Consider the following 16,976-nt stretch of genomic DNA (forward strand, 5'->3'; position numbering starts at 1 on the left):
TTTTAATATTCATATTTATATGTTTTTAATTTAGCACTTTTTCAAAGTTCAGCACTGTTTTAATTTATAAAAAAAAAAAAATCCAGTATCCATTTAAATATCGGCAATTAGCCATATCGGTCGATTAATCGGTTATCGGCAAGTGCGGTCCAACCTAGTTATCGCTATCGGTAAAATCCACTATCGGTCGACCTCTAGTCAAAACAGCATTTATCGTTTGAATTTCGTGATAAAATGGACTGAATACTTGATATGTTCGTGTGGGAACTCGGATTGAAGTGTGTTCTGCGCTTAAAAAAAGCCTACTGTTAACTGTTAAAGATTGCATTCGGAAACAGTTTGGTACACGCGTGCACCGAACCGAAAGCCCTGTACCGAAACGGTTCGGTACGAATACGTGTACCTGTTTACAACGAACACCCCTTTTAGGCAGTGTAACCGTTTAATGATATACAGCAAAATAGAGAGAGCTTTGGTGAGAACTAAACAAATATTGAATTACTACATTAGTAATTTTCCGCTAGAAATGGAAAATGGAAATCAGAAGTGGAAAATGTTGGTAAAAAAAACTTTTTAGGTTACACACAAACTGATAAGCAAACGCAACTTTCGGACGCCATCTTTTCCAGCTCAACTGTCGCAGAATGGAAAGCACAGGATTGTGGGATATCAAAGGCAGCGAAGTATACAGATATGCTGCTTTCAAAAATTGATCAGATGAAGGTATCTCAGGAGACAGGAAGTGAAGCTAACATTAGATTCGGACGTGCCTTGGTGACTTCCTGCCTTGAAATGTGTCCTCTGAAGGCAGCATTTTCCAGGTTTCGGGTATCATAAAAAAAATCGTACACTTTGAATTATTAATTACTTCACACCACTAAAGAAAAGGATGTTCTATATAGTATGAAGGTACTCCAGCCATACTACATTCGTCATGTTGTCATTATCCTGTGACCTACCAGTGTCAGCTGCATCGCTTCACTGCCATTCACAAATTCTCTCCCGTGGCCTCATGGGAAAGTAAAGTGTCACTTGCACATCTCGCCAGAAGAAGTAGGTCTTCAGGGTACTTTTTGCCTACCCTTTGAGTACTGTGAATTCGGACAGACTACTTTTGTCACATACTGTTTTTCGATAACTGGGCTATATAGTAGGGAGGTATGATATTTCGGATGCAGCCAATGAGTGAAAGGACTGTTCAGTAGAAACCGATTTACTGGAACAAATCAGTCTTTTCAATGAAACATAAATGGTGGGGGCTGTTTACAACGAACCGATTCAGTAGAACGAATAGAACTTTCCAGGCATAAACATTAGTCCCTTTTAAGGGAAAACCTTTTAAAATCTAAAGACTTTTAAACCTATAGACACAAGAGAGGACATAAAGGGATGCATGTTAGAACATTTTACTAAACTTGCAAAAATGTAGCATTAGGTTACAAGCACTACAATACTTGAACGACTCACACGACTGAACATGAAGTTGAGTTAGGAGCGTAACTTTCAGTTATGTAATTGTTCATGCAATATGCCTATGCACTAACCTTCTCATATTCATATAAAATCCCCTATTTTATTCTGAGTAAACATGAGGTTTATGTTTCCCTATACGCACATGCGCACAGTATGTTTTGATGGCACTTTGACGTCTTCTGTTCCCTGTCTCTGTGTTGTATTCCTGAGAATTCAATGGGTTCATTCATAACTGTAGCCTGAGGCACAGGGGTGTGTGAATTATATGAATGCAGAATCTATTCTAGCCGCGATAGGCCTATCTGTCTGTCTGTCTGTCTGTCTGGAGGAAATTGCAGGCTGTGGGGAAGTGCAGGTAATAGATTAATGCCAGGGGAGACCTGCCAGTGTACAGCACAACTGACAGCTAATGATTATCACAAACAGAGAGAAAGCGCGGGGAGACGCACACACAGTCCATTACATAGACATCACTAGGTAAGCGTAAGCACACACACCACACACACATAAATAGTAGCTCTCATGCCACAGTCTAACTGTCACAGTGATGTTTCTATATCTGACTGCCGTATCTGTCAGAAAATATTGAACGCTCGGTGTGTAGATGTTATGCCGTTCAAATGCTTCATACGCCATATTTAGACACCATATTTAAATTAAAACAACATGTGAGGGATATAAGTAAGTACAATCGGTTCAGTTGTGCTGTACCTTGCTGACGATGATCAGTTGGCGTACTCCAATATAAATCCGAACTGGAAACGTCGAAACTGCAGGTGCAATGCGCGTCCTTTGGACCAATCAGCTGTGAACATGAGGTCAGACTTCATGCTGCCTTCACATGCTATCGAAATTATCGTAAATACTAGTTTCCGAGTTAAAAATTGGACGTGAACAAGTCCAAATTTAAATGCAATGAGCTTGTAATCACGACTTCAGAAATGGGAAGTAGGAAAATTCCGATAGCAGTGATCGAAGGCAGCTTAAGTAAGTAAAGGTTGAATAAAAACTAAATTCTCTGAATAGTGATGGGCGGACTGATATCGAACTATTGATGCTGACGCATGGTGACTGTCAGTCCCCACAAAATCGATAATCGATCCTAATGCAAATTGTATTTATTGCTTATTTTATTATGTAAGCCTCGTAAAAATTACTTTGTTTACGATATTTGCGTAAGATTTGCTCTTTCTCCTTCCGCTTAAACGCGAAATCAAGCAAAAATGCTTAGGGCAGTTTTTGTGGAGCTTGACGATTCACTTCACTAAATAACGAACACATTTGTAAATGTTTGTAATTTATGTTATAGTTATAGACAGTGTAGGCTAACTTACGCTCATGTCTCTGTTACGCCCCGTCTGTTTTACAGACATGTGCACTTTGAAGTTATAGGCCAGCCGTTTGCTTCACTTATACACGGTTATGCCGAACTGTTGAAATATGAAATATCCGCATAATTGTAATTTGCTTTTTGGAAAATATCTATTAATTAGACAGTAAAGCTCTCTGACATCTCACACAGTGAGTGTCTCAAATTAAACTACAAATATAAGTCCCTTTGAAATTTCTAGACAAATTGGGTTGTACCCTTTTATTTGCATTGTCTTGTTATTTGCCATGAGATTTACTTGGGTAGTGTGAGACAGAGCCTGAAAGCTTGCCTTGTGTCAAATGCATGAGAGTTGCCAACCCTGCTCACAAACTTTTCCCCACCCTGCTCATAAACTTTTCACCTAAAGTCATGTTGAAGCACACAGTGGCTAATGTCCATTAGAGATTAGTTTTTCATTATCTTCTTCCTAAATCATGTGACCTTGCTGTTCAAAAGTGAATATTACAGTAATCTTATATAAATCCACAAATACACATTTTTATTAACAACTACTGTCTTTCTCTGTCTTGCAGCAGTCATATGCCCCGCCCCCTCCTCCCATGGCTCCGCCCAGCCCCAGCACCAATAGCAGCAGCCACAGTGCAGCGGAGCAGCTCAGTAAAACCAACCTGTACATACGGGGCCTTCCGCCTGGCACCACCGACCAGGACCTCATCAAACTCTGCCAACCGTAAGTGTCTTTTCCCTATGTGCCCTATCTGTCACTGCCTGTCATCCTCTTTGTCTCTGTCTGAACAGGAGTGCCATCCTATATGAGCAGTTGCTCTATACCTATTTATAGTTGCAATGACACAGGTGCCCACATACAAGAACTCACGTAATCATGTAAATGCATGAAAAGAAGGTCGCAGGGAAACGGAAAATGAAAAAAGTCACTGTGCTTAGTTACAGAGAAGAATATGGCCCCATAAATGGCGACGGCAAGTCAGCAGCATCATTATTGTGTAGGGAGGTCATTATGAAATGCTGTGCAAGAACCAGGGGGCAGCTTGCATAATCTTTTGCTCTGATGACTCATGCAAATGTAAATCCTGTGTTTTACTCCAGCGCCATGACTTTCTGTGAATATTTCTGAATATCCTAATTTCACCCCTGCAAAGTTGACCATGAGAATATTGATCTAAGGGTCAACAGTTTCTAAGCAACAACCAAGGAGTGCTTTTTTTGTGGACCCTACACATAACGTGCGTCTCCCTAGTTCAGTAGCCAGGGCACTGATCAGGACATAAGTCAATGGGCTGACTCCCTGATCAGTGCCCTGACTACTGAACTAGGGAGCTGATTGAGATGCACCCATAGACTGTGAAAAAAGATTGACGACGCACCTTCACTCTCTTTCATTGTAGGAAGCCGCCAGTGTCCCAATATGGCGCTGACATCTTGAGTCTCGAGTCTGCGCGAAGTGGAGCCGCGATATCAAGGTCAAGGCAGTTTACTGCAGAACAATTATGTCAGTATAAAATAAACATAGAAATATAGAAATTAAAGTTAAAGCTCCGATCTCCTCCCGAAGATCCAGAAAAAGTCAGTTGGCGCCTCAGTGACTACCTCATTTAACTGTCAATCGTGACTTCAGACCCCAGTTTTTATAGCATCAAATGACTAACTAAAACCAAACTTATTTAGGGTGCGTTCACACTTGTAGTTCGGTTCGTTTGGTCCGGACCAAAAAACAAAAACAAAACATATAGTCCTGGTCCGCTCAACGTTCACAGTGGCATTTTTAACAGCGAACCTAAAGTTACTGAACCAAAGGCAAAGGAATAAAGTCACAACCTGATTGGTTGGCTTTTATGACGTTTTTTTTGCAACGGAGCTGGATTAAACGCGAGTAAAATCATTTTATGCGTGTACATATGGTTTAATTTTTACCAGCTGAGAACTCACAAAGAGCTCATAAAATGTTCAAAACATTCAAAACAGCACCAGGATTTCCTCCGTTGTATGCAGAAACGAAGATCTGCATAAATTGATGAGGCACTTTACCTCCTCGTTGCTCCACGTTTGCCCTCAATGCATTTTGGATACACCGATCTTTCCGCGTCGTCAAATCAGCTGACTTGTAGCGGCATCTTGAGACAGCACGTCCTGTTTTTGGTTCGTTTACCTGTCTTTGGTCCATGTTGCGTTCATATATCAATCGAACCGCACCAGAGTTCGTTTGGAAGCGGACCGAGACCCATCTTTTTAGCGGTCTCGGTCCGCTTGTTTGGTGCGCACCAGGGTTCGCATGGCAGCGTTCACATATGTTCAAATGAACCGCACTAACCGAGCAATCGAACCAGGGTTCGTTTTAATCAAACCAAACATGACAAGTGTGAACGCACCCTTAAAGAACGAACACTTGAACTAACATCAGCGCGATAAAAACTGGCTAAATTGACAGAAACCATCTTTGGGAAAAAATTTTCAAGTATAATTTGATTGTTTAGTTTGTCTCACATCCCATTACATAGACTTGGTCGGCGCCGTGTCATAGCTGGAGGCGTGGCGTGGGGGTGGAGTCAATGTAAATGGGTGGGGTTAACCCAGTATACCCTTTGTAGCATCACTTTTGCCGCTCGACAGAGCAAGATATATAGAAAAACTGAGCCATATTGGGTCAGATTGTCCGTACAGTATCTGTGACTGATAAACACACCAATGGAATCAATGGCCAGAGGTGTCATTTTCTCATCAAAATACATGCTGCTCCGCCGACCCCCATATAGGTACGATGCCTACTTCATAAATCATCCAGTCTTTCGATGAAAACGTTAATTCAGTGTTCCTGAATTTAATGGATATATTTAACGTTTTAAAATGATCATAAAACGTGTCTTGTGCTATGAAATTGATATTTGGAGTTTTCAATATTTGTCAGTGTCACAATATTATTTGAATTACTGACAATAGCAAAGTTTTTTTATTTAATTTTTTAAAGCAACCGTCTTCATCAAAAGACTGGGTGATTTATGAAGTAGCCTAGCTATAATGTCGTGTAATATTTGTAGGAGCAGCATGCATTTTGACGAGAAAATGTACAAGTGTCACACATGTAATGTGACTATCAAGCACAAGCATGAGCACAGCCCTTCCCATCATGAAATAAAGAAGACTTTTGAGTACTTTTGTACATTAATAACCTCACGCATTATGTGGCTATGTGATCGCTCATCGTGAAAAACTGCTTTAACAAGTCCCGTGACAAGTATGACTTTATTGGCGTTTTGTTCAACAAACTTTTGCCATTGCAATTAATGAAATATTTTTTTAATATTTACAATAATACCAGCATCATGTAGTGCAAATGTTTTATTGTAATGGACGTATTGCACAGGCTTTCGGAATCGACGAACGGCTCCGTCTGTTTATTTAGCAGTATAAAACTTCAGATCAGGGTTTTTTAACTTACTAGAGGTGCAGAACGTCACATGGCAACTTTTTGGGACTGCACCAAGCAAAAATAAACAAAGAGTAATCATTATAAAGAGTAAAGATAAAGCGTCTAGCAAGGTCTACTCGCATTCATTCTAATGGCTTTTCCCCCACGGCATATGGTGGATATGACATTTTGTGGGCGTTCCCAGTTATGCCGACCAAGTCTATTACATGGAGAGGGCGGGGTTTATGACATTTACTGCATCCAGCCACCTGGGGGCGATCGAGATGCTTTGGCCTCACTTTTCAGGACTCGTGTGGCACACTTGACCCTACATAGATGAGTTCAATACTGGGCTGAAGCAAGTTCCCAGAATTCATTGTGATTTTTTTTTTGAGGGGGAAGAAAAACATTACTTTCATAAAAATAAAATGCATGCCCCACTTATAATGCTCCAGATGTCAAAAACTCAGGGGATAGAATGATGAAACCTCAAGCCACAACCTCCCACAACATCTCTCGATCCCTCTCAGGGTCTCGGGCTACCACGGTCCAGGTTAGCCCAAGGCCTGGAGTGGGATTGGAATAAAAAATTCATGATTATAAAAGTTTTATTAGCTGCGGCTGCTGTGCCAAATGGGCAGTAACATTTTGGAAAGGTCAAAGGGGTTCGCCTTGGGGCTCACTTCCGGAGCTCAGCAGAAAAAAGTGTTCCCAAACACTCTTTGCATTTTTTTTTAAGTAACACCACAATGATTTAGATGCCTTGCATGCATATCTGCCACCCTAGTGTCGCGATCTAAACCAGCTGCGTGCATGCATACGCACACATTTCGCGCACATGCACACACAGTTTGTGACCCTTTCCGTCCTCCAGTGACTCTGCTGCAGTGGCGGGGAAGGGCAGTGAAAAGTGCTTCTGTCAGGCTGACATTTCGGAGATCTTCTTGTGTGATTCCCCATGGAAGATTGGCAGGGTTTTGAGGCCGAAGGTACAATGGGGTTAGACTATAAAGGAGAAAACGTGGCCTCAGCAGAATCCCAAACCTCAGCCATGAAAACGAGCCCTTCTAGTTTTCAGCTTGCTCACAGTTTTTTTTAATTAGAGTATCTGATAATTGAGGAATGGCATGTTATCAAGATGCAGAAAGTTTGCCACATCGCAACTTAGAAACAAACATTCAGATTTTAACATCTTTTTATAAGAGGTGAAAAGGTCAAATTGGACGAGTGTTACATTTACATTGATTTTATTGTGAAGAAAATGTACCAGGGCGTTTTCATAAAAGACTTGAATATGAATCATGAATTATTAATGAAGGCCTTAGGTGAATGCGTCGTCATCATGTTTATGTGCTTTCATTATGCATCTGCAATTCTGTGTGTGTTGGTAAAAACCAGAGGATGGAGAGTCATGTCTGTGAGCCAGTTCATTACTTTTCCTTTCCATGATTCGATATCATGGAGTATTAACCCTCAGGACAGAGAATTTTACAATACCATTTAAAATAATTGCATTTCAGAGCCCCTCATTATGTCTCTGATTGTAATCTAATGCTACAGAGAGAAAGTGAATACAATCCAACTCAATTCTGCTCACACATGGAGCAAGGTTTTAAGGGATAAATTAGGAATTTCATTCCAACTAAGATCTGTATGATTTTGGCCAGCTTGTCTGTGCCCAGATTTAAATTGTATTGCCCATTCGCAGACCCACACGAAACCTGTGCATGCAGAAATGTTGTATACATCCCCCAGCCATTATGTTTTTTGTTTATTAATATTTTGGCTAGTTTGATTATGTTTTCATCTACAGATAAGTAGTAGAACACTACATGTTTTTGTCGTCTTGCAGTATTCCACATATTTTCTCTCCAAATCAGTTGAGAAAATGCAAAAACATTAACAAATTTAATGTGGTCATTCTCATCGGCTTATCTTTCATAGCTCAGAAGTCCTGTAATATTTGAATCGTGTAAAAAGCTTTTTGGAGAAATAAAAATACACAAAGATGATTGACATATTATCGTATAGAGCTACATTAGGAGAGAGTGGGGCACAACCTAACACGGGGTTTGTTGTAACACACATGGTTTAACACTTTCCACACATGCCAGGATGACGAAACTTAGTGTATTACTAGTTGCCATATCAACATTATTTAGAGAAAAAATCTTTGGAAGATATCACTGAACATTTATTTAACCACAGCAGAAGTACATTTCTAAAATTAATCTCTGTTTTTTTGTGTTTATTTAAAATAAGACAAATCTGATATTATTTTAATCTTATATCTGTTATTTAACAGTGGATATAGTTATGTAATGCTGATCTAACCAGCAGAAGACACGACCCAGGTTTAAATCCAGTTGCGCAGGTGGGGTGCGTTGTAACACTGGGTTACAATGAGCCCCTATTAGAACTATGCTATTCTATTCTATACTTTTATGAATTCTATTGAGAAACCATGAGAAAAAGGTGAATAAAGACTGTGAGTCAAGGTTCAGAAATGCTTAATTATTATATATTTTTTTAACTATGCTGTATAGCTGTGTTTTGAGGTGTGTTTGTGGTCAAACTCAAAAATTAGTTTATTTTTAATGATTAAAAAATGCCATTATTTTATTTGAAAAAGTGTATTATTGTATTTTATTCAAGATATACAAAATATTTTAATTTGTCTTGGATATTTCTTTGATTATATCAGATATAATTTTAAGAACATTTTAACATGTTACAATGTACCCCACCTATGGGGCATGTTGTCACATTTCACTTCCATTCTTTTGGGGTAAATCAAGAAAAAAAGTATACACTGTATTAATGAAACAAAACCACATAATTGTACTAGATGTGTGCAATTAATGTGGGAGAAAATAAATGGATTTACACGAACTGAGAAAGTCAAAAAGCGTTAGGTTGTGCCCCGCTCTCCCCTACTAATCACAGCTAAAAAAAAAAATCTGTTTATTTTTATTTAATCTTTTATTTAGTGATGAATGTTTCAGTTCGTATTGAACGTTAAGTTTTGGTTCTGAATTTGAAACCTTAGAGCAGATAGATGCAAGATTACTAAGATCATTTCTTTTTCCGGAGCAAAATCTAGGGAGCAAGAGACTTCATTTGCTCTCCGTTTAATCTCATTGCTGTCTAGGAGAAACAACTGAGATTGATTTCATTTGTGTGTGTTTTTCCCTGTGTGTGAGAGAGAGTAAGATCAGAATGTTATTACAGTATATGGCTTCCAGTAGTATCTTGGCATGTTCAAGGTTTTATTCTATATTCCTTATGTATATATAATATCTTATATTCACTGAAAAGCATCCAAGGCTTGCTGTCCAAAATGGCAGCCCCCCACACGACCCACTCCCTCGCTCTCTGTCTCTCAGCCTGATTGACTAACTGAGCCAGTGGAGGAATTGCCCTTGTGTACAGGCCTGCCATATCTAGGGGAGCCTCTGGGGTGGGATCTCATTTTCAGTCGGCAGAACCCCCTCTGGGCTCGAATAACTCAGGCATCCAGAGCATGCAAACCATTTCTGAGCCAGTGACAAGGCTAGTAACAGGTCACGGTTTATATTTCAAAGTGTTGCTTTCTTACAATACATCTGTCGTCTTCTTTTTCATAGTTAGACTACAGTTTGATTTATGTCTCCTTCTCATTGCTAGAGAAATGTCTAATCGTCGGGTGAAAAGCAGGCTAGTATTTCTAATGATTTGAAGACGGATCCATAATTCATATTTATTAACTCAAGTTTTATTCATGTCGCTGCTATAGTGCAAAACAGGGTACGGTTCAAAAAGCTTTTAGGGAGGGTGCTGGAATCAACTCTATATTCAGTATTCTCATATTTAAATGTCACTTTGATCCAGTACAACCAGTACCATCTTATGTTATTGTATAGGCTCCTGACCTACAATAGGTTTATATGCATCCAAGGTTAAAAAACTTTTATTTTTCTCAATATATTGCAGAATCGCCTCTTTTGTCACAGTGTCTGAAACGGCTCGATCAAGGATCCGGTCTCTCTGTCTTGAGCTATAGCACACAAAGTGTATGGACAACAATGGTGCTTTTTTATTTTAAATTAATAATTGTGATTGTACACTGCTGTTTAAATGTTTGGGGACAGCAACATTTTTTTATGTTTTTGAAAAAATGTCACTTATAGTAAGGCAGCATTTATTTGATACAGTGAAAACGGTAATACTGTAATATTAGTACAATTTAAAGGTGCAGTGTGTAATATTTATGAGAATCTATTGACAGAAATGCAATATTATATACATAACTATGTTTTCAGTGGTGTATAAAGACCTTACATAATGAACCGTTATGTTTTTATTACCTTAGAATGAGCCATTTCTATCTACATACACCGCGGGTCCCCTTACAGTGAAGTCGCCATTTTGCGCCACCATGTTTCTACAGTAGCCCTAAATGGACAAACTTCTCCACAGACCGCTAGCTACTCTCTGCTGTCTCAGGCGACAACATCTTTGTCCTGTGACAGCCACCGTAGATTCTCTATGTGCTTCGAAAGGGATGGGTGAGCGTGGGCGGTTGCAATTTGCAACCTCACCGCTAGATGCTGCTAAAATTTACACAGTGCACCTTTAAAATAACTATTTTCTATTTCAATACATTTTATCTTTCTGCATTTTTAATATTATTGCATTGAGCAGTTCATTATATCACTATTATTAATATTAGTAAATTTCATGCTTATTTTTGTAATTTTGGTACTTGATGCCCAATGTAAAATTTGTTTCATGAAGAAAAAAAAAAACGTATTGCAGTTAGACCCACTTCAATGGTTTTGTGGTTCAGGATAGAGCAGGAAAGTCGCTGTAGTGATGTTTCCCTTATGAGACTTCCCTGCAATATGTGTAGTTATTTCAAACTGCAGTTGTTTTTTATAACCTGAAAGCAGCTACATGTCTCCAGCATTCAGTCCTAACCTAAGGTCAGATGAGTGTTCCACACCTCTTGAAGCTCAACTGTTCAGGGTATGTTCAGAAGAGCATATGAGGGCCAAAAAGCTGCTAGCCATCAAGAGCCACCTTGAAGTCTTTGTAAACTCAATCTCGCTGTCTCCCTCAGTATCACACAGCTCTTGTCAATATGTCTGAGGTGGGAAAGTAAGAGGAAGTGGGAAGCTTAGTCAAAAGGTGCCTAAGCACTCAGGATAAAGTTCCTTTAGGCTGGATTTGACTCTGTTTTATTGATATCAGTTCTGTCTAGTGCCTTCTGAGACAGCACAGTCTGGTCTCATTGTTAATACGAGGGTATTAATACATAACATTTACAGGTTCAAAATGTACACTTTTGTACGTTTGGATAGATGCTGAAACATACAATATTATTACGTATTTACAGTTGTAATGTAAAATATTTATGAATCATTTACATCATAAAGATGTTTGTTTAATTGCTCTTTTACTATTTTTGACACATTTTTGATCCCTTAGCCCTACCCCCAAAACTAAACATAACCATTTTATAGAGTATATAAAAAGAATATAAAACGTAAAGGAGAGAAATGTGCATATAATATAATAACAATATAGCATTAAAGGGGGGGTGAAATGCTGTTTCATGCATACTGATCTTTTTGCACTGTTAAAGACTAGGGTTGGGCATCGTTTTGATTTGAGCGATTCTGATTCCGATTCCGATTCTTAGTTTCGATTACGGTTCTTTTCGATTCTCGATTCCGATTCTTTGAGGCGTGGAGTCACAACATGTCACAGGCTCATTTCACAGAGGAAAATTGTATTTTGATTCAATAATGAGTTTTAGTTTTGGGACTTTCTCCGCTGGCATTTTCACTTGCTTTGCTGCAAAGGTGAATGGAGTTTCACACCGAGTCCCGGTTTAACATTAACAGCAGTCATATTAGGACTGCTACTAGCGTGGGCAATTTGCGTATAGCCACATTTATCTACGAGGGGGGAAAATAATTTCAGTAACATTGTTGTTCACCACAATTCGCAATTTGGTAAGGGCTTTGTTATTACACTGCAATCACTTACCTGATTATGACGAGGTGGGATAATGTTAGTTCACCCTGAAATGAAAATAAAGCCATCTTATACTCACCCAGCTGTTGTTCAAATGCGCGTGTTCCTGTGTGTGCGCGCACTCCAAGCCGCAGTAGCCTCGTGCAATATTGTCATGACGACCGGTACACAATATTCACTTAAGGAGGTTATATTATTAGTATTATTTTTTATCATATACGTTATAGAAAAGACGAGAATCGCGTTTTTTTCTATTGAGCTTGATTTCTCAAAATGGTGCATGTGTGTGTGTTTGCTTATCCTGGGTGCAATGACAACAGTGCGAGTTATTATAGTAGGCATGAGCGCCGGCGGCTGCTGACGCTCATAGTGTACACAGAGGAGCGCGCTCAGAATAACGGCCGAGCTCAGTGTTTTGACTGAATAATACAGTTTCTTTCTCGCAAAACCTTATAGTGTGCCCCCTGAACACTTTCCATATGGCGCGCGTCTCCCTGTATCGTTGCGTGATAGGCTACATTTGTTTATTTTTTGTAATGTTTTAGCTGATCGCCATTCACTGCCATAATAGGAAGGAGCGCGTGCAGGAACAGTATTTTAAATGTCATAGGACATAGGGCACTGGGACAACATCAGGGTAAGTAAAAGAAGGCTTTATTTTCATTTCAGGGTGAACTTTCCCTTTAATAACGTTGGTTAGCGCAGGGTTGCACGAGGAGGACAGACCTGCGCAGCATTTCAAACACGCTTCACTCGTTAATTTATACACCACATATTTGTAGTGCATCCTTCCGTACAAGAAATAAGTTTGTCATATGTGTTGCACTGTGCCGACCCAGGCTTTTTTTTTTTTTTAAGTGAAATAAAGCCACACTTTTGAGCGCTGCTTACTGTGCTCCATGGCTGCAACAGAACAAACGGGCGCGGCAAGCACTTCCGAAAACTTGCGCGTTTGGAACCGATGATCGGAATCGAAAACAAAATTTCTAAACGATTCCAATGGCATCGTTATTTTTTAAACGGTTCCAAGTTGGAACCGGTTCTCGATGCCCAACCCTATTAAAGACTTGGATTCCCATGCTAAACATGGACACAGTTTCAAAAGCTAAGGTGGACGTTTGATGGGAGCAGGGCCGGCCCTGACCAATTTGCTGCCCTAGGCAAGATTTGACTTGGTGCCCCTTGTATCAAGGTTAAGCACTACACGTTATCAGTCTAAGTTGTGGAAACACTCGTACTGTTTTATTTTTGTAATGCATTGATGTTATATTTTTATTGTTGTTTTTGTTTTATATGATGTCCAGTCCATTCTACCCCGTCATTATGTTCATGATATTATTATTTTTAATTTTTTAAAGGCTGATGATAGTAAAACTGTACAAAAATTGCACCTATGCCACATTACAGCCTAAACACAAAGAGCAAGAGTGCATCTAACATTCATGCACAAACTATTCATTGAGAACTAGCAAAAGTGTTTGTTTTCCAGTAAATGGCAGCAATCTTCCACTAAACTATGAGCATTCATGTTTTCACCAGGAATTCAAATGAGAAATTTTGATATTTAATGTGAATTTTACATAAAATGTTGCTATTTTAAATAAACCTGTATTTAAATATCATTACTAATTTCGGCAAATACATTTTAAAATTGCTATAACCCCCTTAAAACTGCACAACTGCAGAGTAAAAACATTAGGCTATTAAAAAAAGTGATATTTTTATATTATTTATTTTTTACAAAATCACACTGGCTGTGGCCTCTGGAAAACCCAGAACAGCTGCTTGCATAAAGTTTAAGGTAAAAATAACTGGAATTAATTACCAAACATTAGTATTTTACTACTATGCAATTAAATAAACTGTTCATTTATTTGCCTACATCACTTTACTTCTGTCTTCACACTGCAAAAAATACTCTTCTTATTTAGAATCTTTTTCTTGTTTCCAGTCCAATATCTAAAAACTCTTAAATCAAGGTGCATTTACTAGATAAGTAAAATGACATAAGACATTTTTCTTGTTTACTTGAAAATAAAATCTAAATGAAGTGAGTTTTTGCTTAAAACAAGCAAAATTATCTGCCAATGGGGTGAGAAAAATAATCTAATTTCTGTTTGGGACAGAAACAAGATTTCAATCAGAAACAAGATTATTTTTCTCACTCCATTGGCAGATAATTTAGCTTTTTTTCAGCAAAAACTCACATCATTTTGATTTTATTTTCAAGAAAACAAGAAAATTATCTTCTGTCATTTTACTTATCTAGTAAATGCACCTTGATTTAAGAATTTTTAGATATTTAGACTAGAAAAAAGACACAAATACTATGTAAGAAGAGCAGTGTATCCATTATCTTCCCTGCATCAGAGGGCTTCTGTCTTTTTTGACACTTCAATTCGGCCATCCGTCATAAATAATCAGGCAACTTTCACCGTGTCAACACCTGGCGCGAGCGGCCAAGCACCCTAAAAAATGAAAGCAATCCTGTCTGCGTTGGATGCGGCGAGAGGCGACGCAACACAACAAATTCCCCTAACGATAAACTTATCGCGCGTTGTATTTCTGACGCAATTCAAGTAGATCGGCGGGGGGAGATTGATGAGGCGGACCGGGAAGATGCGGGGGACTTAGTTACGTTTTTTTTGCGCTTTATTTGGTAATATTTCAAATTAATATTAATAAAATAGTATCATTAATACATTTTGGCGCCCCTATGGATGAGTGGCGCCCCTAGCATTTGCCTATTCCGCCTATGCCACGGGCCGGCCCTGGATGGGAGTATTTCTTTGCCAAAATTAGTACTTCCTGTTAGTCATAAGTTTCGGAAAGTTTTTTTCGATCATGGGTCCGCTTGACGTCAACAGGGCGGAATTTCCTTGTATGGGCCGTACGGACAATTCTACCGGAAGAGCGTGCGCGCGCGCGAGAGAGAGAGAGCGCGTGAAAGCAATAGGCAACGCCCATCAAAGCGCTGGCTCGTAGCCAAATAACCCCGCGTTAAGGCAAAAGTGGATGGAATTTGCTTTTCCGGATTTTCAGATCGCCTAATACTGAAGGATGGAGCGGTCCCAACGATAAAGGTCCCAACGTTGGAACCGCAGGCAGTGAGTAAGACTGCTTCAAATGTCTGTTTTTGCCTATGCCCATCAAGTAGCCCAAACATGATCACGTATTGATCAATGGAGCATGCGATGTATAGTGTGTACATTTGTTTAGCTGGCCACTATATGTGTATGTTTGTGTATTGTAAAAGCACTCCAAACAACAATACACAAAGAGTGGGGAAATATGTTGAACTAAATATGCGCGCTTCTTCATTCAAATGCGCTACTATTCCATGTCTTTCTATGTAAACACTAGCCTGACGCTCAAAACCAGTCCGCTTACTACAAATCATGTCTACACAAACCACGCGTAAACACACACACACACACACACACACATACACACACACACACACACACACACACACACACACACACACACACACACACACACACACACACACACACACACACACACACACACACGTTTGTTTTTGTGAAATGTGAGGACATTCCATAGGCGTAATGGTTTTTATACCGTACAAACCGTATTTTCTATCCCCTTACACTGCCCCTGCCCCTAAACCTACCCATCACACACACACACACACACACACTGCCCCAGCCCCTAAACCTAGCCCTCACAGGAGACTGTGCAGTTCACTTTCTGTGAAAAAAAACTTGTTCTGTATGATTTATAAGCATTTTGAAAAGTGAGGACATGGGGAACGTCCTCATATTTCACCCTCTTTTTGTAATACCTGTGTCATACCCATGTCATTATACACATTTGTGTCCTGATATTTCACAAAAACATGCCCACACACACACACACACACACACACACACACACACGATATAATTAAAGTATAAATGTGTAAATAACACAAGCCGCTAAGCATATTAACGTTATATAGTTAGTGTAACTTATACCACATAGAGATGTCCTGCTCTAGTCGTTTTTGCTGCTGCTCCTGTTCAACTTCAGCCTCTGGGTCTGATTCCGGATCATAGATGTATGGCTGTATCTGATTAAAAGCCATTTTTTATGTCGAATAAAGTTTTTTTCCGCTTTTAGGGATGACGCAGCTTTCAGACGCACTCAACACAGTAACAGCGGCGCGCGCTCGACATTCTTTAGCTCCGCCCACACGATACGCCCCCAGCCGCTCGGCTTTTTTCGGAAAGACTCGGAACAGCGCATCTTCCTTTTATAATTATAATAAAAATAAAGACTTTTCGGAGATATGCAGGATGCAATGCTACTCTATAGGTACTCAAGATTGACATGAGACTGACTGAAACTGAGTGTCCCCCCCCCCCTTTAAGAAATATATACACTATATTGCCAAAAGTATTGGGACACCACTCCAAATCATTGAATTGTGTTCCAATCACTTCCATAAAATCAAGCACCTAGGCATGCAGACTGCTTCTACAAACATTTGTGAAAGAATGGGTCGCTCTCAGGAGCTCAGTGAATTCAAGCATGGTACCAAGATAGGTTGCCACCTGTGCAATAAGTCCATTCGTGAAATTTACTCACTACTAAATATTCCACGGTCAACTGTTAGTGGTATTATAACAAAGTGGAAGCAATTGGGAACAACAGCAACTCAGCCACGGGGTCAGCGCATGCTGAGGTGCAAAGTGCGCAGATGTCGCCAACTTCTGTCAA

At 39.5% G+C, this 16,976-nt stretch overlaps 1 protein-coding gene across 2 annotated transcripts in view; it reads left to right on the forward strand.

Annotated features, from left to right (window-relative positions):
• Window positions 1-16,976, forward strand: part of rbms3 (RNA binding motif, single stranded interacting protein) — a 173,011-nt gene that overhangs the window by 38,454 nt on the left and 117,581 nt on the right. For both annotated transcript variants that reach the window (XM_079837720.1, XM_079837721.1), the window contains exon 2: window positions 3,379-3,536. In XM_079837720.1, coding sequence (XP_079693846.1) covers window positions 3,379-3,536 — 158 coding nt within the window. The remainder of the gene's footprint in view (window positions 1-3,378; window positions 3,537-16,976) is intronic.

This window comes from Gobio gobio, assembly GCF_949357685.1.
Source record: "Gobio gobio genome assembly, chromosome: 15".
Classification (NCBI taxonomy): domain Eukaryota; kingdom Metazoa; phylum Chordata; class Actinopteri; order Cypriniformes; family Gobionidae; genus Gobio; species Gobio gobio.